General features: G+C 37.2%; 1 protein-coding gene across 1 annotated transcript; it reads right to left on the reverse strand.

The window, feature by feature from the left end:
• Window positions 1-494: 494 nt before the first annotated feature.
• Window positions 495-11,532, reverse strand: p4hb (prolyl 4-hydroxylase, beta polypeptide). The gene is made up of 11 exons (XM_015375842.1): window positions 11,234-11,532; window positions 8,678-8,884; window positions 7,671-7,804; window positions 7,418-7,555; window positions 5,952-6,056; window positions 5,746-5,871; window positions 4,864-5,064; window positions 4,604-4,724; window positions 3,925-4,106; window positions 2,952-3,065; window positions 495-1,861 (listed from the first exon to the last, which is right to left on the reverse strand). Exons 1-11 carry the CDS (start codon window positions 11,373-11,375, stop codon window positions 1,793-1,795), a joined length of 1,539 nt encoding a protein of 512 aa, XP_015231328.1. The 5' UTR covers window positions 11,376-11,532; the 3' UTR covers window positions 495-1,792.
• Between the last annotated feature and the right edge of the window lie 12,805 nt (window positions 11,533-24,337).

Consider the following 24,337-nt stretch of genomic DNA (forward strand, 5'->3'; position numbering starts at 1 on the left):
TACACTCTACACCTTGAAACCAAAAAGGTTTTTGATTCATTCCTTTAAAAGGTGGCAGTTATCCATGCTTTTATGCCATTTTCTCTCTTACAGTGCTTTACATATTTGCATAAAGCACTCTAAACAGTTTCTCAAGAAATTACTTTTAACTTCCACTAATTTTGAAGTGACGATGTCTCCTGGACAACTGCAAATCAGAGTGCCTTCAGATAACACCCCTAAATTTTTCACTTTAATGCTTTACACCTTTCATTATTTGGCATTTGCCATAAAATTAAACCTTCATTTTAACTTAAACCTCAGAAATTTACCTCAAACTAGTTGAGTAATTTTAATATCCTTGTAGCTACATAGCAATAGAACACTATAGATTTAGTTCAGTAGATAAACTAGATTAGCTGTAGGCTGAATGTCAGATTTAATCTGTACATAGATTTGATGCATTGTTTTTTTCTTGAAATAAAACAACATTTCACATGTTATTTTTTTTTTTATTGGCCACCATTTCACATTTTCCACATTAATTTGAATATGATGGAATGCTTTGTCATTCTCCCTCCCACCACTGATGGACTGACGCACCCATCCCTTGCTCTAGTCGACCCCTCTGAGCCCAAACACGCACGCCAACATTCAGACAAGCAAACATTCACTCATTCACACAGCATTAGGCAGCTAAGGGTGCCGTATAGAGCAAAGAGATGCAGCGTGGGTGAGGGGGGTGGGGCTTTAGACTGGTTTCCTCCCTCATTTCAGATATAAGCCGACACTCCGACTAAACCACACCAATCTGTCTGCTTCAGTAACCACAGTGAATCTCCCGAATAGGCATTAATGCAGTGCGACCCACCAGAACCAGCTCCGTCTGCCTCTGCAGGTTTGAGAGGGTGAGCAGGGGCCAACTTTGCCCCAACAGGGCCAAACGGCAACAGCTGGGCACCGTGGTACAATAAAAAAAATGAAGACCTAAATTAAAAAACACCCCAACTTGAAAGCAATTAAATAAAAAATGATTTTAAAGTTAACAACTGCTTTTAGACAAAAATAGTAGATATGCTGACATAAGGAGAAAGAACAGAAAGAAACTGGGAAATGAAATTATACCCCACCCCCCTTTGTAAGATACAAAATAATTGGTCTCGGCTACAGATGTGGGGGGGGAGGGGTCCTCTGTGTGCTACACGGATGTTTAAAGTTTACTTAAAAAAAAAAAAAATAATAAAAAATAAATGATGGCCCCTTGTCCCCTGAGACAGTCTGTATAAAACCCACTGGTCCTCTTGATTTCTTAATTCAACAGAGAACAATTGCAGCCCCCTCGCCTTCGAAATGCAGATCATTTCATTCAGCTCAAACAAACACTGAACACCAAGATTTGTTTTACAGATGGGAGTCTAACTTGTTAGGAAAATTAGCTTTTCAAAACCTGACAATCAACGCCATTTTTTTAAATAATTCAGTCCAAATATGATGAGGAGCCTTGTGAACAAGCCAGTGGGGTCTCCCAGAGAGGTGGTGCGCTGTTTCAGGGATCTACTGGAGGGACAAGACCAGTCTGGGCAGAATGTGTGAAATTAAAACCTTAAACCAAAAAAAAAAAAAAATTAAAACTGCCCAACCAGCCCCAGATGGACCGACTGGTTGGTTCACAGGCTGGCTTTACTGAAAGGCAGTTCAGGGTGGACTGTTAATGTTCACAGGACAGGAAGGGTCCACAAGGAAGCAAAGGTGGTGATGGTGGTGACTGGAGGGGTTGGGGTAGGTCTCCTCTCGCCCTCTCCTCCTGCAGCTCTTACAACTCGTCGTGCCCGTCGTCGTCGCCTCCATCCTCGACATCGGAATCGTCCACATCTTCCAAGTCCTGAATATAAACAGTAATCAAAATAATTTTATTCATGTAAACACCACATGTCCATTTTAACATCGTAATTAACCAAGTTAGCACAAAGAGGGCCCAGAGAAGGCAAATGAAATACAAGCATATACAGCATAAAGTTTTATTTCACTTAATTGTGAATTCTGAATCTTTTCAGTGAGGTCATCCAAAAAAACATCTGAAGCTTTTTGAAAAACATTTGGAATAAGAGCTTGGAAAATGGTAGCAAATTCTGACAAATTTCCTCTTTATTCCTGCACTATAGCACATTTATGTTATAATAAAGGCACCCTTTAAATGGTGCTGCCTTTAGTAAAATGAGTAAGCATTTTTTGGAAATAATGGAAGAGATATTTCCGCTCCTCTGCAAAAACGTTCAGTTCAAAGTTTCAGCTGAACGGGGCACGTGCAGCTTTTATCTGGAGGATCCGGTCTCCACAGCAAACCCAGAAACAGCTGCCACAGCTGAGAGGAGGCATAAGTGGCCTGCGGTTGACCAGGCTGCAATTAGATTTCTGTGTGGATGGCAGGTGTTAATACATTAGGAGTAATCCCCTACCCCCCCAGTATATAAAAAACACACTGGGGCACACAGGATGCTTTAGAGTAGAAAGAATCAGTCTGCATCCATCACCAAGTAATAAAAAAAAAAAAAAAAAAAAAAAGTTACCAACTTCCAAAGACACCAAGTTTTATTTTTCCTCCAACTGTAAATTCCTACTAAAGTTTCCATTCTGGTTGAAATTCTGGCTCCTCATTCAGCAGATATGTAAAAATAAAAAGGCTTATACAGACAGACAATCTAAAATGTACCATAAAAAAGGCATGTTATATGACCTTGGCAAATGCCCATGTTACATTATGTACAGCATCTTTCCAAAGTCCTCCCCTCTCCAACACAAATACACAGAATGTTTGTAGGCCAACAATAACTATTTGTTTAGCTCTGGATATTCTTCAAAATAAAAATGTTTTATATTAATGTAACAATTCCAGCAAAATGCTGAACTGTCCACCTTAGCCCGCAACTTAACCTGATGCTCATAATGGGCGTTGGTCAGGGGAATTAACTCACATCTGTATCCAGGCCTTCGTCATCGTCTCCTGCAGGGGCGCCTCCATCTTTACCGCCACTCTCCAAGAACTTTGTGAAGCCCTCCAGCGTTCTCTCTCCATTATAGTCAATCACCTGTTAATCAGGAGCAACAAAACCACATCAAATAAATTAGAATCCAGAGTTCAATGCAAACTAGAAATCACAGGCTTCAATGCAAGCATTTATTTTCAGGTTTGATCCTAGCAGAACCAGCTGCTGGTTTCATTCCATGTTTCTCCTCATCCACTCTAGTGCAACAACTGCAGTTGTGTTGAGCATGAGGCAATTTGTTTATCAAATTTGCAATAATGAAGTGGGGAACGTGCACTCTGGACAACACACCGAGAACCCAACTGCTGGTGTAGACTCAAATTTCAGCATGTGGCAGAAGCGTTTAGCATGTGAACTACGCTACAGGGACTGGTGGATGCCCACCCATCCAGATCATTGTAGCTTACAGCTTCAACTGCTAGTAACCAAACATTCAACAGTATAAACATACTTCTTTGGTTTAGAGCCCAAGATTAGGCTTTTATTAAACTAAAATCAAGTTCTTCAATCGGGTTGGTCTACTTGACCTGCTGAGCCCAGTTAGCCGATTTCACTGTTTTTTTCACATCAGATACAAATACTAATCAACAGGCTAAGTAGAACCTGACATGCTTGAGGATGTACAGGTTCTGATTGGTTTTACTAGCACACCGGTCCATGTCTTGCAGTTTATGGAGCTGTAAATCTAGTTGGGGCTTCTTTACTGCCCGGTGAATAAAGATTATACTGTTTCTTTCATTCTGTTATGAAGTATTAAAAGACATAAGATCCAACTTTAATAATAACTTATCTATTAATGTGTAGGTGAAAATCTAAAACATCAAAACATTGCATTAGATATAAAAAAATAAAGTTATTTGGGCTGTAAAAGCAGAATTCATGCCAGCTATAAAGCAGTTACCTGGCGATCATCTCCTGCAGGGAAGAACTTTAGTGTTGGGAAGCTGTGGACTTTTACAGCTTCTATCTCGTTTGCTGTGGAGTCCATCTTGGCCACGATGGTGTCAGGGCTGTCCTTGTACTTCTCTCCCAGCTGTTCCCAGATGGGGGCCAGCTGTTTGCAGTGCCCACACCAAGGAGCATCTGGAAGGCAAAAGCATGATTTGTCAGCAGTATATTAATACAACTGCAGTAATCATTGAAGCAGAGCAAACCCATCAAAGCAAAAATTTTTACACTTAGAATTTAAATCTGGATTTACTATGCAAAAATCAAGACTTTAAACGTGCAGCCAAATGTCACACCTGTCCTCCACTAGTTGGGAAACAAGAGCCTTTGCCTTACTGGCCCACAACTGTGTTTCAACAGCCAGACGTGGAAAGTGATTCCAAATAATGCTCATTTGAACCTTGATGACCAAAACCTGCCGCTATATTTATCCTGATCTGTGCAGCATTAGTGCCTGGTGGCCAATTAATTTGCAGGAAGTGGAGATGACATGGCATGAAATCAAATTTTAAACATAAGGTCTATGAAAGATTTAAGCAGACTGAAGATGAATGACTAGCAGTCCATACCATACCACATTTAAGCAGGTAAAAACAAAAAAAAAACACTAATGAGTAAAAGTTGTTTCTTACAGAATTCAACAAAGACGTTCTTTGAAGGGTTAAACGCAACCTCCTCGAAATTTTTGCCCACCAAAACCTTGACGGGGGTCTTGTCCCAGTCTTCAGGAATGTCCTGGCTCATGAGGTGGGCCTACAAGATGGTTAACAGAGAAAACACTCGAGTAAATACAAATTACAAAGAAAAAAAAAATCTCTAGAGAAAATTATGTATTAAATTTGGATAAAAACGTTTCAGATTGCTTAATATTTAGAACCGATATAGCTTTCACCTTTAGTTTGCCCTCAGTGAACTGTGTGCAGAACTGTGTGATGCTCTCTGCTGTGATCTCGCTGCTCTCTGGCTTGTACTTTGTCATCTCGTCCTCCAGCGTGATGAGGCGGATGGCGGGGCAGTCCTCTTTCTTCAGGCCGAAGAACTCCAGGATGCGCTGGTTGTCATCAATTTCACTGTCAATGAAGATGAACAGGATCTGGACAAAGAGAGGATGATTTAATCCTCTAATATATTAAAATCTCAAACATCTTGAGGTTCAAGTAAAAGAAATAATGAAAAGTAATTACATAAACGCAAAAAAAAAAAAATATCCATCTGGATTCTGCAAGCAAGGTTGAATAAATGGGATATTTTATTTCTGGATTTAAAACTCAGGTTTTTAAATTTATATGGACAAATGAAATGTAGGGAATTTGTTACAAAACATAATTGTCAAAAATAAAATGTAAAGGGATCTGAAACTAAATAACTGGTGGGTAGTAACCCTCACCAACCTCTGTTTTAGTAGACATCCTACATCACCCATTTATCTGAAAGTAAAGCCTTTGTCATCCTGAGTAACAGTTTAATCCCATTTCAGATCATTTATCAAGAAACCATTTACTACATGTAACTGAGGCACTTTGCAAAAATTACCTTAATGAAATCATACAGATATGTATTGCATCAAGTCGCCAAATTTTGCAGGTTTGCAAAGTAAAAAAGGAGAAAGAAGGAATTTCAGATCATTATTCTATCTTTTAAAAAGAGATTAATCCCCAAATTCCTATGTGAAAAGAAAGTGGGTTACCTTGCACAAAACCGCCAAAACAGTTTAAGGCTTAAGGTTCCATTAATTTTTAGTGACTTCGTCTGGTTGTCTTCCAGGTTTACCTACCTGACCCTTAAATCCCTCAGCAGCTTTCTTAAAGTGATCCATTTTCTCCTGGAAGCCAGAAGAAGCTTTAGGCAGGAACATCAGGATGTGGGACTTGATGTCTCCTCCAAAGATTTTAGGGGCGGTCTGCAATAACAGAAAAAATATTCAAGTATATTTTATGTACTCCACAGTGAGGGAAAAAAATTATTTGAATAGAATTTTACCTGCTCAGTGAACTCAATGACCAGTGGCAGCTGGTTGGCCCTAACAAAAGCCAACAGCTTCTCCTTTGTCAGCTCTCCATCAAAGGTATTGCGACCTTCATCGAACTGTCAAGAAAACGTGGAAACTCTTAGACAGAAATATTCCCCGGCTGGTGTCCTAGCTAATCTGCCTGTGAACACCACACAGATTTACCAGACACACCACTTTAAAATCCTCCAAGTCTCTGTAGACCAAACAGGCTTTTAACTGGGCATCCAGAATAGCAGCTGTAAACCTCTGCCAAGCAGTTCTTGCTGGCACACAATAGCAGAAAGGGGTAACCTTCCAAGCACTGAAACCCAAAACCTAATCCCAGCGGCAATAAACAAGTTAAAATTCACCTGCTGTTTATGGAGCTGAACCCCTGCACTAGAAGGGTTCATCCAACTACAGTCTTTGAAAGAATAAATCTACCAGCATGAATCTTAAGCTGTACAACAGCAGCAGGTGTTGAAAACATTGATGCAGCTTCTAACATGGGCATTGAAATAAAAACAGAGGTCATCTCACAGGTTATGACCTTTCATCCTATTCAGTACATTCTGCATTTTAGATTTTAAAAATCCCAAAGCTAAATTTGATGTGCAAGTCGTATGCATTTCAATCCACATGTAGAAATAAATGAAAGGGAATACAGGTAAAATCAACAATGGTCTGACAACTGTCTATTCATCAGCTTTAGCTCTTTCCCCCCAAACACCACATGGGTGGGCAGAGGGTATCAAATATGTCAGAATGACATAACAGAATGCATGCCAATTACAATGCATGCTCTTACAGGTAGAGCAGGTGGAGCATATGGTAGCGAGGAGACATGGACGAAGCATAGAAGCTATAGCCATTGACGCAGCTGTGCTGGGATTCTGACCCAGAGACATTTGCCTCATGGTTTTATGCAGCTTCTGAAATAACCACATATTTAAGGACCTCATTGAAGTAAGGGAGGCTTTGTACTTTGACCGCATTTGACAAATCACAAGTGACAAGTGATCTTATCAGCAAATCCACATTCATTAACATTCCCTGAGATAACTGTATTTTCTTTTATGGAAGGTATAATTTAGGGTTACAATTGGGGGCGGGGGGGGGGTTATTTATTAGTCAGGTTGAGCAGAACAAGCCAACATCCAAAAAGAGGAACAACCTCAGACAAACTAAGATCAGTTACAGACCGATATTTGATGCTTCAGCATCTGAGGCATCAAATTACTGAGGGTGTAGACCTAAATCCAGCAGGGTGCCTTCAGCAACCATCAGAGCGTATTATACATGCTTCAGTTACATAAGAAACTGTTTTATAGACTGACTAACTGGATCTTTTTAGAGGCTGCATCTTTTGAGATAGATATTCCTGTAACTTTTGCAAGTATATTTAAATGGAAAGATTTGAAGATGACTGATTCTATAAACCTAAACAGAAAGTTACCTTTTTGAATAGGATGATTCCATCTTTGGAAACCTCGAACTTTGAGTAGATGTCATCACTGCTGGTCATAGCGAAGGGAATATCATCAATGGCTTCAGCAGCTTTTTCCAAGACTTTGGCATCAGCAGACTGCGCGTCCTATACACAAAAAACAACAAACATTCAGTAAAGGCCTCAGAAAAGGCTTAAGGACATTTTAAATGTATTTTAGCCCTCTGTAGAACAGAAAGGTTTGCCAAAAATCCTTTCCCACCTTAAAGAATCCAATGACTGCCACCTCATTGTCAGCAATCAGAGACTCTGCTGCAGTGACCTCAGTCAGGGTGGAGACCGCAGGTCCTGTACGTTTCTTCAGCCAGTTAACGATGTCTTCTGCTTGCCTGCCAGCTGCAAAAATAAATAAATACATCAAAGGTGTATAGTAAACCCACTCAGAATAAGCTGTAGTGAACCTGAACATGTAGAACCTAAACGCAGCAGTCTCTAATGTTGTTACACTGGAGATAAACACACCCTGCCATTTGTTAACGCCTCTGTGGTTTCGACAGTGAAAATGATTATAGGCACTTCTGCATTTCAGTACAAACTGAAAGAAAAAATAGAATTACCTGAATATTAAATTAATGAAAAAATAAAAAGAGCCAATGACAAATGTAGACATTCTCCTTCAGTCTAACTGGTTCCATTTTGCTCAAAGTAAAAAAATTTTTTTTATAAAACTTGCTTCTTTACAAATGGGGTTCCTGTTATTAAGCTCAACTTAGAGATATGACAAGTAAAACAGCTGATGCAAGCTAGCAGCAATTTCACAGATCAAACACTTTCAGATAGAGTGGTACATCCTGCTGTCCTTTAGTGTGGGAGGAGGTTGAGTCAAGAAACTGGATTTAACCCGAAGGAGTCATTTCCACAAGACTCCTTCCAAGCCTCCCCTCCCTTTCCTAAAGGAGCAAGACTCAAGACAGCAGAGGAGGCGACGTGAAGAAATGCACATCATACTTCCCGGCTCTGTTTCAGCATGGGAAAAACGTGCTACAGAAGCCCAGCCCACTTTAAGTCTGATGAAAGCTGATTGGTTGTCCAACTTTTTTTTTTTTTTTAAATCGAGGCTTATTTTATTGATTTTATCTGAGAACAGTTAGAAATTAAGCCATTTACTCAAAGTGAAAATATGAGTGGTAAAGAAAATTATACTGCTAAAAACTGCAAGCAGTTAAAAGGCAGATTTTAAACTATAAAAATATGCAAATAAGCATTTACCAGAGTACTCCTTTGGAGATCCCTTCTCTCCACCCTTAAAGAACTTGATGGTGGGGTACCCCCGTACGCCGTACTCCTGAGCCAGCTCGCTCTCCTCAGTGGCGTCTACTTTGCCCAGGCGGATCTCTGAGCCCTCTGCTTTCAGCATGCCGGCAGCCTTGGCGTATTCTGGAGCCAGGGCCTTGCAGTGGCCGCACCATGGTGCATCTGTGGAGAGCATTCATTTTAAAAAAGGTTCGAGAGGAAGCTGGTGAATTTCTAAAAGAAGACTATAAATAAAGGTAGAGGATCTTAGAGCTAGCAAAGACTTTTTTTTTTTGTTTCCTTTGAGGGATGTGAAAAAAGCTACAAAATTAGTTAAATCACGGAGCGTTATTGTGTATTCAAATTTGTGAAAAAAATACTGATTGGCAACAGAATCCAAGAAATTAATAGATCAAAAGATTTAGAATGACTAAATCAAAGCAGACTTGAACCTGTAAATGATATAATGGATTTTTTCCCCCAAAAAAGCATTTCTGGCATTTTAGTACATCTTAACACAATATTTACAAATTTCCCAGAAGAACATGCACTTTACTGTTTCACATAAACACCATTTCCATCAATTCTTAACTCGCAAATTTCATATAAATAATCAATTGACTAAATGAAACCTGTTCATTCTTTGTGTTTTCCAAGTGATAGAACACATTTCCTGGTGAGATTTAGCACAAAAAAAGCAGATATGTATTCGGCATTCATAAAATTCGACAGCAATCTTTTCAAAGTCTGGTTTGAAAGCTCAGAATAATATGAAATAATGCAAACAAAAGTTGACAATATTTGAAAAGTTTGTAAAAAAAATTCAAGTGTTGCATTTTAGTTTCCAGATCTATATGCTTTTAATAAAGCAGAAATCTTTTACATATTTAAAGTCTAAAACGGAGGTCTTCAATAGGGGGTCCGTGACCTCTAGGGGGTCCACGCAGGTACTGCATGGAGGTCACGAAAGTTTTGGCTGATTAAACTTTTATTTTATATTCCCCCCCTGCAATTTTTTCCACTTATAGAAATGTCTTTAAACACACATTAACATTAATTCATCACGCTGTAGTAAACAGATAAATGGAGGCATAGGATGTCTTTCAGTCATCAATGCAAACATTCACCGATACAAACAATCAGCGACACACAGGAACTCTTTCAAGCTGGGCACAGTTTCATTCACAACACCTGTTCCATCAACGAGGAACCAGAATCAGACATACTTTAGCAATCCCAGGGAGAAATTACTTTTGGTACATGACTCCATCTGTAATAGAGTAACTATAGGACCAGTTTGATATAACACAATTTCAGGCAAAATATTAAATTAGGGGGTCCCTGCTCCATCTCGCCATCAGTTTGGGGGTCATCGGCCTGGGAAACGTTGAAGACCCCTGGTATAAATTAAGAAATATTTTTTTTGTTGATAAATGGAAATTTGTAGAATTTGAGAATTATACATTAGACTATCCTACAAATGAAGTTTGAAGTCTTCCACAGGAACAAAAACATCATGCAACAGAATAATATCGATTTATTACTCCACAGAATATTTATTACTCCCAGAATATCTTAATACCCATTAGTTCTATTCAATGAGCAGCAGTTTGCTGCAAAAAAAAAAAAAAAAAAAAAAAAAAGATCAAGGGACATGAATAAGTTAAAATTAAGGTGTTGTTTACTCGCACATCTCAAACGGAAGGGCCACGTCTAATAAAGTGGTGCATCATGCATTATCTCGTCACTGTGTGAAACTTCCTCGTCCACGTTACTGTTAACGAACTTTAGTAGAATGTACACGTCAACCTAGCAGCACAGTCCATTCATGATCCCCGCCCAGCTCAGTGGGCCCTTCATCAAACTTCCCACTCCGTTTTAATTGGACAGCCTCGCCTCACGGTCACCTATTACTGGTCAACGCTGCCATCACCCAATCCACGCAGGTCCCTACAACCTGAGAAAAGTGGAGCGGGATGGGCCCGTGGGGCCAGCCAGGACTGACTGAGAGCATTCAGAATAATCTTGACCTCAGCACGGTCTGCATCCCAGGTAATTAACCGGGACAATCTGGTCTATAAGGAGGTGAAAGTTAACTGAAAGTAATTCAAACCACAGCAGCCAATCGAAACTTTCGGCTCCGTTTCCATACAGGCATAAAGTGAGACAGAGGGGTCCCAGAATGTCCCAGGAGACGAGTTGATTTAAAACACCTTTCAAAGCTAGTTCATTTAAACGACTAAATAAACCCATTTTTAATGCTTTTAGCTAGCGCTTTTTTCCAACTGAATAAGAACGCTTCTACAGACAGAAAATCTCCCCCGAAATGCTGTTTTTTAAAAGCTTTTTTTTTTAAGAAAAAATAAATCAGCGCTTGGTAAGCAGAGTTAGCTCGTCTGAGCAGATTTATCGGGACACGTCTGTGTTAGCGGCTCTCGGCAGCAACTGAAACCTCAAAGTTCAGCGCTAATGTTTACAGGAAGAGAGGAAAAAAATGGCAGCTAGCATAAGCTAACAGCCTTTGATACTTACAGAACTCAACCAAGATGTTGGGGTGAGCCTGGAGAGCCTCGTCGAAGTTACTTTTCTTCAGCACCAAGACGTCTTCTTCTTCTGCGATGTCAGCCCTGCAACTGGCAACGGCCAGTGTACATAAGAGGAAAAACTTAAACATAATTACCGTCGAGTTTTCTTTCTCAACAGAGGGACTGCAGTTGATAGTTAAGAAATAAATTTGTGCCGGTTGGGGAGTTTTTAGGATTGGGAGAGTAGCTGGTGTTTTTGTGTCTACCGCTATTAACGTGGCAGTGGACGCAAACCGGAGGGGTTAGCGGCAGTGCGCATGCGCATTTATGGGGACGAAAGCAGTTCGTGTTGAAATGTGACTGGACCACAGCAGGCTGCACCTGGAAGTGAAAACCGGGCACCACGGAACACTGCAGCTATGCTGCACAAAACACAGCGACCGTGACCAGATGGTGATACTTCACCAAGAAAATACTATTATTTCGAGCAAATGATTAATGTTCATTATTTGTCGAATTTTATAGACAAAAAAAATTAAGTTATTTTTTTTTTAAAGGTTCAAATATTGGGAGGAACTGATTACACAAACTTTTCCTCTTTACTAAGCCTTTCAAATTCAACGATTTTATTGAATTTTTAGGTTTATGGTCTGTTATTGGCTGTTTTATTTGTTATATTTTGGAACTTTTTAACTGTGTTAGAATAGAACCAGTGGCGGTTCTAGACCAAATGTACCAGGGGGCCAGAAGGGGGCCAAAGTGTTTTCATGGGGGCACAGAAAAGAATGAAATAAAAAACAGGGCAAGGTATTCAAATATATTAAGATTAATTAAAAATCTATTTCTTATGAGGTCAATATATGTTCATAATTTAGAAATTTTAATTAAATTTTTCATTTAAGTTAAAATTACTGTTTTCTATTAAATCTGAATTAGAATTCAAGAAAAACTGATAAATTCACCTGTAAAAATTAGAGCAATTGGTTTTGAAAAAAACATTTAGCAGATGAAAACTGGGATCATATTTCAATACCGCTTAATTTCAATACCTTATTGTTTTTAAATAATTAGTAAAACAGAATTTGTAAAGAAAAAAATGAAATAGATCCAAAGGACCTATCAGTTACTATGTCTGTTCCAGCGCATATCATCATTAGAATTTCTTTGAGTATTATGTCTTCACTACAGGGGCCATAACAGGGGCCGAGACATGATCTACAGGGACATTGGCCCCTGTCTAGAACCGCCCATGAATAGAACAGAATAAAATAAAATAGAACAGAAAATCTCTTTATTCTCCCACAACGGGGAAATTCTGGTCTTACAGCAGCAAAAGGATTATAGGAAATTGTCACGCAAATGTGGACCTTAGAAGAGTGTATATAGGTGACATTTTTTTTTTTTTTTTTTTTATCAAACCTTTATTTAACCAGGGGAAAAAAATCCCATTGAGATTAAAAACCTCTTTTTCAAGAGAGTCCTGGCCAAGAGGCAGCAAAGTTACATAATAAACAGAGATACATTCAATTAAATTACATATCAACCTTTCAAGTAAAACAATTACAGATTTTTGAGGCTGCTTCAAATCCTTTCACTTTCAACTTAAAAACATTTAAAGATAAAAAACTCAGTCAACTTCCAGTTTCTTTGAAAAAGATTCCACGCATAAGGAGCTGCGTAGCTAAAAGCTTTCTTCCCTACTTCTGTGCGGGTAAAAGGAACAGTGAGCAACAGCTGATTGTTGGATCTCAGGACATAAGAAGCCATGCTTTTCTGTGTAAGTAAGATAAATATGTAAAAGGGCAGTAATCCAGGAAGGGCCTTGGAAATTAAAGTGTACCAATGACACTGCCTTCTCATAGAGAGGGAAGGCCATCCCACCTGAGCATACAGGTCACAGTGATGTCATGGCTCTACAGTTTATGATGAACCTTAATGAAGTATGGTAAACAGAGTCCAACATTTGAAGACATGAAGAAGTAACATTCTTATAAAAAAGGACACCATAATCTAAGACCGATAAAAACGTAGTAGAGACAAGGTGCTTTTTTAGTCCCAAAGGAAAACATGTCTTATTACGAAAGAAGAATCCCAGTTTAACTTTTAATTTCTTCACAAGTTTATAAATAAAAGGTTTGAAGGTGAGGGAGTCATGAATTCCAATTCCAAGGTATTTATATTTATATACCACCTCAATGACACCCCCCTCCAGAGTTGACACTACTGACAGGGTTTGAGGCACATTCTTATGATTTGAAAACCACATTAACTTAAGAAATAATTTAAGATTAATAAATGAATACTGTACAGCAACAAATACTTTCTGTAGGGCATAAATAGCCTGTTCAAGAGATGACCCAAAGCAATAAAAGACATAATAGTGAAGAGTTAAAAAAGAAATAAAATAAATTACTGTACTGTAATTTTTTTTTAACAATATAAATACTGTACACCTGGAGAATAAATAATCAATATACAGCTGTGGACATTGTCCACATTCAATTGTCCATTGTAATGGACAATTGAAAATAGCAGCAACATCAGGGATGTGCAAAATGACAGCAGTATGTTATTTAACTGAATAACTGTAGCACTGTGATATTATCTAAAAATGCAAAGTGCATTACAAATAAAATGTATTATTATTATGCATGCATCTTAAAAAGTTAAATGAAGTCAAAACAAGATTGCACATAATTATATGTTTAGGTTTTATTTCATTGATTTGGATGATTACAGCCATTGGCATTCCCAAAAATTCCTAAAAAACTGTAAATTTGTGACCAATGTATGGCCAACACAATCATGGTAAACAACTGCTGAATTGGCCTCTGCATATAGGGTTTATATAGATTTGTTTTTTCAGAGGTCTTTTCGGGGTCTTAGTCCACACAGCTGATTTAAAAAAATTCATGTCAGCATAACAAACCAACGCCCCATCTAGCTCTCAGCAAGGTGTGGAGAGAACATTTCTAAAATTGCTCCTCACTGCTCAACACATCTATAACACATGGGCAACTTTTTATTTTTTTACTAAAAAGGTCTTTCATCAGTGCTATAAATGTAGTTAACATGGGACAGTTTTATAACCTATGGATATTCTCATATGAGACCCATTTATCTCTTTTTTCAATTAAATGTAAATGACTGGTAATAGACCATCGGTTTGTTTGCCTAACTGGGTCTGGTATCTTTCATCTTCCTCTACAATATGACAATGATTCTTTGTGGTGTCTAGGCTGGGTTAGTTTGTTGTTTGGTCCACTCCAGCACAGTGATGCTGTGGTCATTACAGCAGCTATAGGTAATTTAAAAATGCGCAGGTCCCTGTGGAGAACTTATCTGTGGCTCTTGTTTTTTCATTCAACTTTAAAGCTCACCCAAATGCCTTTTTTTTACGTAATAATACTCTCAAGGCAGCTTTTATCACCTTTGCACCTTGTCCTACCACAGATTTTTCATTTAATTAATATTTGATCAGTTTGCTTGAAATCAACATTGAACAGCCAACTTCTGTAGTGAAGACTATTTGTAACCTGCCCCCTTGTGGAGCATGCCAGTCCCACATGTTTCTCCTATGACTGTTTGGGGCATGACCGTTTATTACTGAAAATATATCTTTAGAGCTGGCATCATGTAATATTCTTTTATTCGGAGTAGAAGTAAACCACTACTATGAATACAATTTTTTTTTTTTTATCATAATCACAAAATTTAAGTGAAATTTTAAGGAAACCAGAATTTTGCTGAGTTTTCTGAAGATGTTTCAACACCCATCCACCAGTTTTTGTCAATTCTGTTGGCCCCCACCAGAGCTCGCACTAGACTCAAGCCCTAACCTGAATGACTGAGAAGTTACACATGCTATCAACTTTATTTTAAGAAAATTAACTGAAATTCAAATATATATCTGATTGATATCATTATATGAGTTTCACTTTTTAAAGTATTTTACTGTAATACAACAATTCAATGGAATTTTAATGTATCACTATTTAAATGACTAAATATTGTTTAGCACCATCACAGGAATTCCCAAAGACCTTTAAGCCAAAACTTTGCACAGTACGGAGGGTGTTCTCAAAAGGAAGAATTGACTGGGCTAAAATCTATAGCACAGAGGCAGTGTCTACAAAGGCCCTTACTAATAAATAGGAAAATAACTTCTCAACACCTCCTAAGCTGATTATCTTCTGTATTTAAACATGTTAGCTAATAGATCTGTCTGGGAATTAAGCAACTGTTGTAATGAATCCCAATCAGTTAAATTCAAAAATACTTTATTAATATGAAAGGGAAAGATAAATGTAACTGGACATGGTGGATTTCCTGTAGCGGTGTGTCTTACAACTGAAGAAACTTTGTTTGTATGATGGTCTGATGAAGAGGATGGTCACTGTTGTCTACGATGTTCTTTATTTTATAAAGAACACTTCTTTGTGAAATATTCTCCAGAGGTTCTAGAGGAGTTCCCAGAATAAGGCCATCTTCTTTACCAGCTTGTTGTGCTTCTTTAAGTCATTTGCTCTGATGCTGTTACATCAGCAGATGATGACAGAACAGATCACCAAAAGGAACTTATAGAAGATATGCATCTTGCAGTAAACACTGAAGGACCTAAGCCTCTTATTCTGTTTTGTCCCAAACGGCTCTCCATACATGTAGACGGCTTTACAGTTTTATGTATAAAAAGCTTTGCTGAATAATCTTTGACATTTTTCACAGATTCAATTAACCGATGTGAAAAAATATAGATTTCCAATGTATACATACACAACACTGATTCATTGTTCAAGTTTAATAGTTATAATGAAAGATTAACAGCTTTGAAAAGTATTAATGCATTTGACAGCCACAAACATCAATGCATTTAATTTATTTTATCACATTACACTTACAAATTTACCATATTATATTTGTGGTTATTGGACAGAACAACACAACATAGTGCATAACTCTAAGGTGAAGGAAAGTTAACATATGGTTTTTAAAAATGTTTACCAGTGCTGCGTACATCTGGGTTCTGCTCCCCTCCTTAAATTAAGAGCTCTACCAACTGTCTCCAAAGGTCACAGTAAACAGGGTCCTCTTGTCTGTAACTTAATCTCAGTATAAATACAGCATGTCTTATCTCTAGAGGTGCAAAGCTGTTAGAGTAATACTCCAAAGGCTTGCAACTACAATTACAATGAACAGGGGTTATAAAAATGATGACTCAAGGTTACTGTGTATACATGCATGCCAGCCGTTTCAATTTGGGTTGTAAAAAAAACCTTTTAAAACCTTTCCAGCTCACAAATATGCCATAGTATGCATAACTAAGAAAAAGCAAGTCCTGAACTTTTGCTTTGTACACAAATGAATGTATACAAGGTGGATCCTTTATAGCATTTAGTTTTTCCATAACTTGCTAAAAACATTTATATTCAAATACTAATGAAACTGTATGTACATATTTGATATAATTATGCCACCCTGGAGAGGATGGTTCAAACACATTCTTAACTAATGTGATCCTGGTTCCCATGATGAGTGTGATGTGGGTAAATCTCTATATAATGATCACAGGCATATAAACAGTCTTGATAGAGTCAATTGTAAACATACAGCTGACTCAGTGTTGCATGGAAACTGAATTCTATGGCAGTAAACTATGAAGTGCTGTTGTTTACAATTACAAGATCATCTTCATTATACCTTACATTCCCAGATTTCTTTTATTTTTTATTTCATCCTGTCAGAAGAATGTTAAACCTTGTCAGAGAAAAGTAATAACCACAGAGGTTTCAAGGTTATATTAAGATCAACTTGTTTTTTAGCAGGTAGAATTGTGAGCAGTAGCATAAAACTGCTGAGAAACGTAAATTTTAGTCAGTTTCCAAAGTTCAAAATACATCCCAGCAAAAATGACTCTTTTTGAGATAAAGTTGTGTTGTATTTTCTCAGAATCACATCTGAAATCAGAGTTCAGAGTCCTTCATTGCTTCAAGGAAAAAAAACTGCTTCTTTTAAAGAGTCAATACCTTTCTGTGTCTGGAACATCGGCCGGAACAGAGTTGAGTACCTAAACTTATTTCTGGTGTTGCCATCTATTTGCTGTACAATAAAAAAACACATCAGACATGAGGAATATTGAAAACTTCATACTTCATTTGGAATATTATTTTCCTCTGTTTGCAATTTATTACTATATTTAATTTAAAAATGTTTGCTAATGTTTACAAGCATTGCACACACCTAATCCAGAATCCAGTTTAGTTTACTGTTTGATCAATACCTAATCAATTTAATAGTTACCATCAACACAGGAAATTTCCTTTAAAGCTTTTTTTTGTTTGTGCAATTCACAGCAACTCATCCAGACAAACTGAGCTAATTCATCCAGTTATGTAGAATACAGAACAATGTAAATCAGTCTAATTCATTCTACTGCTTTAGAATCACATAGATTCAAGGCCATGCAGAGTAATGTGTTCAAAATTAAAGTTACAATACAGTCAATAGTCATTGACTTTGCAGTTATCTTCCTGAAAAAACGTCACAAAGGGATTCACTATCTTAAAAAACAAAAAACTCGACTCTGTGTGAGCAGCCATCTTTAGCTGGAGGCTGAGAGGAAAAAGAGGCACTAAAATCTATAGTGATTGTATGGCCTTAATTTAGAGCTCCCAAAGTAATCCATTGTACATCTGGATTTTTCAGGTGTTGATATCCTACTATGGTTTGTGATTCTGGGATTCTTTCAGCTCAGCGTGACTTTCCTCTCCTATTGAAACAGAAAGATGCTAATACTGGTTGGTCTTTTTTTGAAGGTACTTTTAACATGTTTTTTTTGTGTGTACATGTATGCATCTGCTAAACCTTTGAAATATCCTGCTTTTAAATGCATACATTTCTGGCACAGTAGCTTATATCTTTTCTTCATTGCTGACATTGAGGATTCAAATAACAAATAACAAACAAAAAAACAGAAATAATTATCTTCTTACAGGCCACTGCTATAAAAAATAAAACAGAAGATTGTAAAGACTTAACACCCCTTTAGAAGCCTGTGGCAGTCATAGGCTAAAATCAGACAGTCTCTGAACATTTTATCAAGTTACATTAAGAAGGTCATCAACAATCAGTGCCCATGACTGTGACACAACCCTCTAGTTAGAGATAACTTGTAAAATAGGAGAAGCTGATATCAGAATAACCTGCAGAAGAGAAGGCAATCAGGATTCTGCAGCTTTCTGGCATAAATTCCGTAAATTCACATCCAGACAATTCGTTTGGTTTTACCTGGATCTTGAGCATTGGACATGAGATTCAGTATGAACATGCAGAGCTGGTAAAACCACAGTAAACAATAGCAGCTCTGTGTTTCATTGTTTACTTCATATTGTTTTTGCATCAAGGCCATAGGACAATGACTGCCTATCTGTTCAGATATGAATCAACTGCTGTGAACTTTAGTCCACTAGTCATAGCATTGAGCTCAGAGAACCAACTGGATGGATCAGTTCCATCACTTTCAGAAGTGGTTGGATTGGATCCGAGGAACTATGTTTTTTTTTTCCTAAATTCCTCCAAACTTAAAAAAGTGTTACTTTATAAATTGTATGATATAAAAAAAACGTAGAATATTTTATTAATTTGGAATCTCTCACATTTTCTTTAAACAATGTTTATCCGTTTGAGGAACTATTAAAACAAATTTTGTTTTGCAACAACAGCTCTTCGTTTCAGCTTTAAAAAAAAGTTAAACCAGCTACTTTCAAAAGCCTTACCAAAAATACAGGTAAACTTAACCATGATTTCCTGTATGTAAAAATAATGCTGTGCACAAGACACACAAAATCCCCACACTGAAGAATGGCTGTGGAAGCATCATGCTCTAGGAATGCTTTTCCTTCACTGGGACAAGGACGCTCTGCAGAATTGATGGGAAAGTGGAGATAAATACAGAATAATGTTAAGGCCCCACACTCGTTAGAGGCGACTCTAATATCAATACTGGAAGAGTAAGTCTGGACAGCCAGATGAACTCACATGAGGCGTAAGTCAGTCTGGGTTGGCCAAGCTAGGAAAATATTCCTCACCTACACTCTAAAAAGCTCATTGATTGGAAAAACAACCAGTCTAGTTGGTTAAACCAATTTTAGTTAGATTAACCAGCATATTGGTCAGAAACTGTCCAAGCTGTTGGTTTCAGATCAACCAATTAAACTGGTAACTGGTGGTTTACTGTTTAGTTGCAGTTTGGTTGTAGTCAAGTGCAGTATGTAATAGTTTAGACCCAGAGAACAATTACAAAGATGTGTACATTTACCGCATACAAATCTTGTGTTAATCTTGGCTGTATCATTAGTATTAAGTAGTATTAAATACCAGGAAATGTAAGAAGTGTCATCAGTGGTGTCGGATGCAGGAGTTTGCCTGTCAGCCAAAGGGTTGTTGGTTCCAGTCATGGCCTTGGCTATCAAATATTTTATACTACTTAGGATTGGTTGGACACATAACTACCAAGAGTGCAGCAGAACCACAAACCTCAATAAAGCATCCAAAAAGTCTAGGGTATGGTTTAGATAATTGAGCCAATACAAAAAAAACATCATCAAGGAATATCAAAAAATTCGATTCAGTTTTTTAATATAGTGCAAATTCAAAACATGTCATCTCAAGGCAGTTTACAGAGATAATACAGTCTGATTTGATAAGAGTTTACTTCAAGGAAAACCAGTTGATTGCATCCAGTCATTAAGTTGAAAGACATGCTCCTCCTGGATGAGGCGCTGCAACTTATTTAATATTGAGAAAATCTGTTCAATACCAAGTTTTTTGTGTTTGCATTTCCTCTTGAACTTTCTTTCAACTCAATTTCTGCCTTCTTCTATCTAGAATCTTTAATGTCTTCATGGAACTATAAAAAAAATTCAGTTGAAACACTCGGCTCACAATGCATTTTGAATACCCTGACAGAAACACTCAGAAATAAACTAAGCAACCGCAGGAATATAAGACACTTTCAGAAGATAATTTATATATTAAAAAAAAAAAAAAAAAAAAATGAAGAGTACTTATGAAATATATTAACTACTGTTTGATTCATTGTTTTTATAAATATAACATGTAGCAATAACATCAAGTCCAGCTTGGTTCAGAGCATGCTATGAAACTGGCTGATTGTCTTATTTTTGCTTATTTTTTGTATTTTTATATTTTGACATCTATTTTAAAATGCATGCAATTTTGGTCATTTGACACCTTGTGGAGAGATATGCATATGATATAATTAAAAGACTGGTATTATAATTTTTGCTGAAATATTTTTTTTTCTTTGCAATTGAGAGCATTTGTTAAATGATATGGTGAAAAAGCTGAGAAAAAGTTTATCATATGTGTCACAAAAATCTGTGACCAACTTATTGAGTGCACTTTTCAGGCTGATGTTTTATCTTTCAACAGTATGTAAATGAGATATAATTTAGTTTGAGTAAAAAGTTGCATCAAAAGAAATTAGACTGTTTTTAACATGACAGGAAATTATTAAAATGAGGACTGATTTTCTTTTATATTCTACCCTTTCTTTTTAAAACTTTCTTGGGCTTTAATAAAGATTATAGCAAATTCAGATGGTGAAGAAGAGAAGAATTTACTTTCTCACATGTATTAGTTGACTCAAAGTACAGTTGCCATGCCATTGCTGCCATTACTAACCCCTCGAGTCCTTGAATTTATCAGAGGACGCTCGGTTCTGTGGAAATGACGCAGGTTGTTTAATAAACTGTACAGATACTGATGCTGATTCCAAATTGATGACTGGTTTACATTCACTTTAGGATAATTCACTTATTATATGTTGTAAACAGTATGAGTCAGCTCCACTGACATTTCCTCCAGGGTCAAAGCTGCATTGCACATTGTTTATTGCGTATCTGTGGGCCTCATCTTAGATCGGTAAAAACAGCAGTGACACAATAACGTCTTCCTCTATTTATTCCACATCCTCACCAAAATGTCTTGAGTAAAGGTTTCAGCCGTTTACCCTGCCATATTTTAGGTTACCACACAGACACGTTTCAGTTGTAATGAAAGCATACACCAGAACTCATAGATAGACAGACATTCTGGTTTAGACCTCTGCATCTGGAAGGCTGTGCTGTTGTTATTTTTCTCAGTATTTTTCCAATATACGGTGGGGATGTAAAAACAAAAAAAAGTTCAGACCCTTCTGCGGGTCTGAAAGGAAATAAAAAGTGATTTTTATTCCAGATATATTACTTCATACAACATCACCGCTAAATTGACCTTGAATACACAGCCAGCGTCATGTTGGATGTAGAAAGAAGCACTTCTAATGGGGTAAAGACATTTCTAATGATGATAATTATTATAGTAAATGGTAAATTGCATGTACTTATATAGCGCTTTTTTTCAAGTCAGGAGACTTGACCAAAGCGCTTTACACTACATTNAAAAAAAAATGAAGAGTACTTATGAAATATATTAACTACTGTTTGATTCATTGTTTTTATAAATATAACATGTAGCAATAACATCAAGTCCAGCTTGGTTCAGAGCATGCTATGAAACTGGCTGATTGTCTTATTTTTGCTTATTTTTTGTATTTTTATATTTTGACATCTATTTTAAAATGCATGCAATTTTGGTCATTTGACACCTTGTGGAGAGATATGCATATGATATAATTAAAAGACTGGTATTATAATTTTTGCTGAAATATTTTTTTTTCTTTGCAATTGAGAGCATTTGTTAAATGATATGGTGAAAAAGCTGAGAAAAAGTTTATCATATGTGTCACAAAAATCTGTGACCAACTTATTGAGTGCACTTTTCAGGCTGATGTTTTATCTTTCAACAGTATGTAAATGAGATATAATTTAGTTTGAGTAAAAAGTTGCATCAAAAGAAATTAGACTGTTTTTAACATGACAGGAAATTATTAAAATGAGGACTGATTTTCTTTTATATTCTACCCTTTCTTTTTAAAACTTTCTTGGGCTTTAATAAAGATTATAGCAAATTCAGATGGTGAAGAAGAGAAGAATTTACTTTCTCACATGTATTAGTTGACTCAAAGTACAGTTGCCATGCCATTGCTGCCATTACTAACCCCTCGAGTCCTTGAATTTATCAGAGGACGCTCGGTTCTGTGGAAATGACGCAGGTTGTTTAATAAACTGTACAGATACTGATGCTGATTCCAAATTGATGACTGGTTTACATTCACTTTAGGATAATTCACTTATTATATGTTGTAAACAGTATGAGTCAGCTCCACTGACATTTCCTCCAGGGTCAAAGCTGCATTGCACATTGTTTATTGCGTATCTGTGGGCCTCATCTTAGATCGGTAAAAACAGCAGTGACACAATAACGTCTTCCTCTATTTATTCCACATCCTCACCAAAATGTCTTGAGTAAAGGTTTCAGCCGTTTACCCTGCCATATTTTAGGTTACCACACAGACACGTTTCAGTTGTAATGAAAGCATACACCAGAACTCATAGATAGACAGACATTCTGGTTTAGACCTCTGCATCTGGAAGGCTGTGCTGTTGTTATTTTTCTCAGTATTTTTCCAATATACGGTGGGGATGTAAAAACAAAAAAAAGTTCAGACCCTTCTGCGGGTCTGAAAGGAAATAAAAAGTGATTTTTATTCCAGATATATTACTTCATACAACATCACAGCTAAATTGACCTTGAATACACAGCCAGCGTCATGTTGGATGTAGAAAGAAGCACTTCTAATGGGGTAAAGACATTTCTAATGATGATAATTATTATAGTAAATGGTAAATTGCATGTACTTATATAGCGCTTTTTTTCAAGTCAGGAGACTTGACCAAAGCGCTTTACACTACATTAATTCACCCATTCACGCACACACTCACACACTGATGGTGGCAAGCTACATTGTAGCCACAGCTGCCCTGGGGCTCACTGACAGAAGCAGGGCTGCCGTACACTGGCGCCACCGGGCCCTCTGACCACCATCAGTAGACAATGCAGGTGAAGTGTCTTGCCCATGGACACAACGACACTGAAAGTCAGAGTCGGAGCTTGAACCTTCAATCCTTTGATTTCAGGGCAAGCTCCTACATCCGACGCCTGTCGCTCTTAATAATTATTATAGTATTTCCCCTCCAAACAGTATGTTGATGCAGTGTTGAGTTATACTTCTGCTGTTTTGAATTTCAGTCACTCATTCCTCTTTTAAACCTGTCCACCAGCTTTCAGCCTCTGAGGGACTCGTTTCCTTTTCTTTTACACCATGCGTCTGTATTATGAGCAGCCTGAAAAAAGCTCTTCAGAAACTTCTTCATTAAACACCTAAGATCATGATAATGATTTCAACTAAAATAAAATACATCAGGCAGTACACTGTGAACTGAAATCTGTTGTGTTTTTTTAAAAAACTAACAGCTGAGAAAAGTGCAACAAGATCCATAAACATATCATATGATTCACATACTGTAGTGTAACCGGTTCAGAACTGAGGGTTAGTAATAGAGGAGGGTAAAAATCATAGAAAAGTATTTTATCAAAGGAAAATATTATATGGAAAATAAATCCAAAAAAATTTGCTGGGTGTTAAAAGGGAACAAAACCTAAAATTAATTTAGAAGGAGGTAAAATAAAAAACAGATACAGTAGTTAGACCGTTTATAAACACTTATGCAGAACAGAAATCCATCACAATGAAATAGGTTTGCCCTCTTCACATGATGCTTTCTTTAGCTTTGAGTTGTTTGTTTTACCTGGAACTAGTGATGATCTCTTCTAATTAAATCATCTTAAATGTAGATGTCATTCGCGCATAATAAATTGTTCTGCCACAAAGTCCTACAGGAGCACAGGCTGCATCAAAGTGAGAGCAGAGAAATGCTCCTGCAGGCTGATTTCTAGTGTAATGGGGCCCTCTTTTGGTAAATGACCAGAAGCTCTGCTGCGTCTAACTAAAGTATTTTTGTCCCTCAGTGTGACTGTTTCAGGACAGCTTGTACCATGGGAACAACTTTTTGCTTCTCCTAACTTTTTTTTTTAATAACTGCTGGGTTTAGGAATACGTTTTAAATTGAGTTTAGGTAAACGTTAGGGC

Source organism: Cyprinodon variegatus, unplaced genomic scaffold (assembly GCF_000732505.1).
Source record: "Cyprinodon variegatus isolate N-32 unplaced genomic scaffold, C_variegatus-1.0 Scaffold126, whole genome shotgun sequence".
NCBI lineage: Eukaryota > Metazoa > Chordata > Actinopteri > Cyprinodontiformes > Cyprinodontidae > Cyprinodon > Cyprinodon variegatus.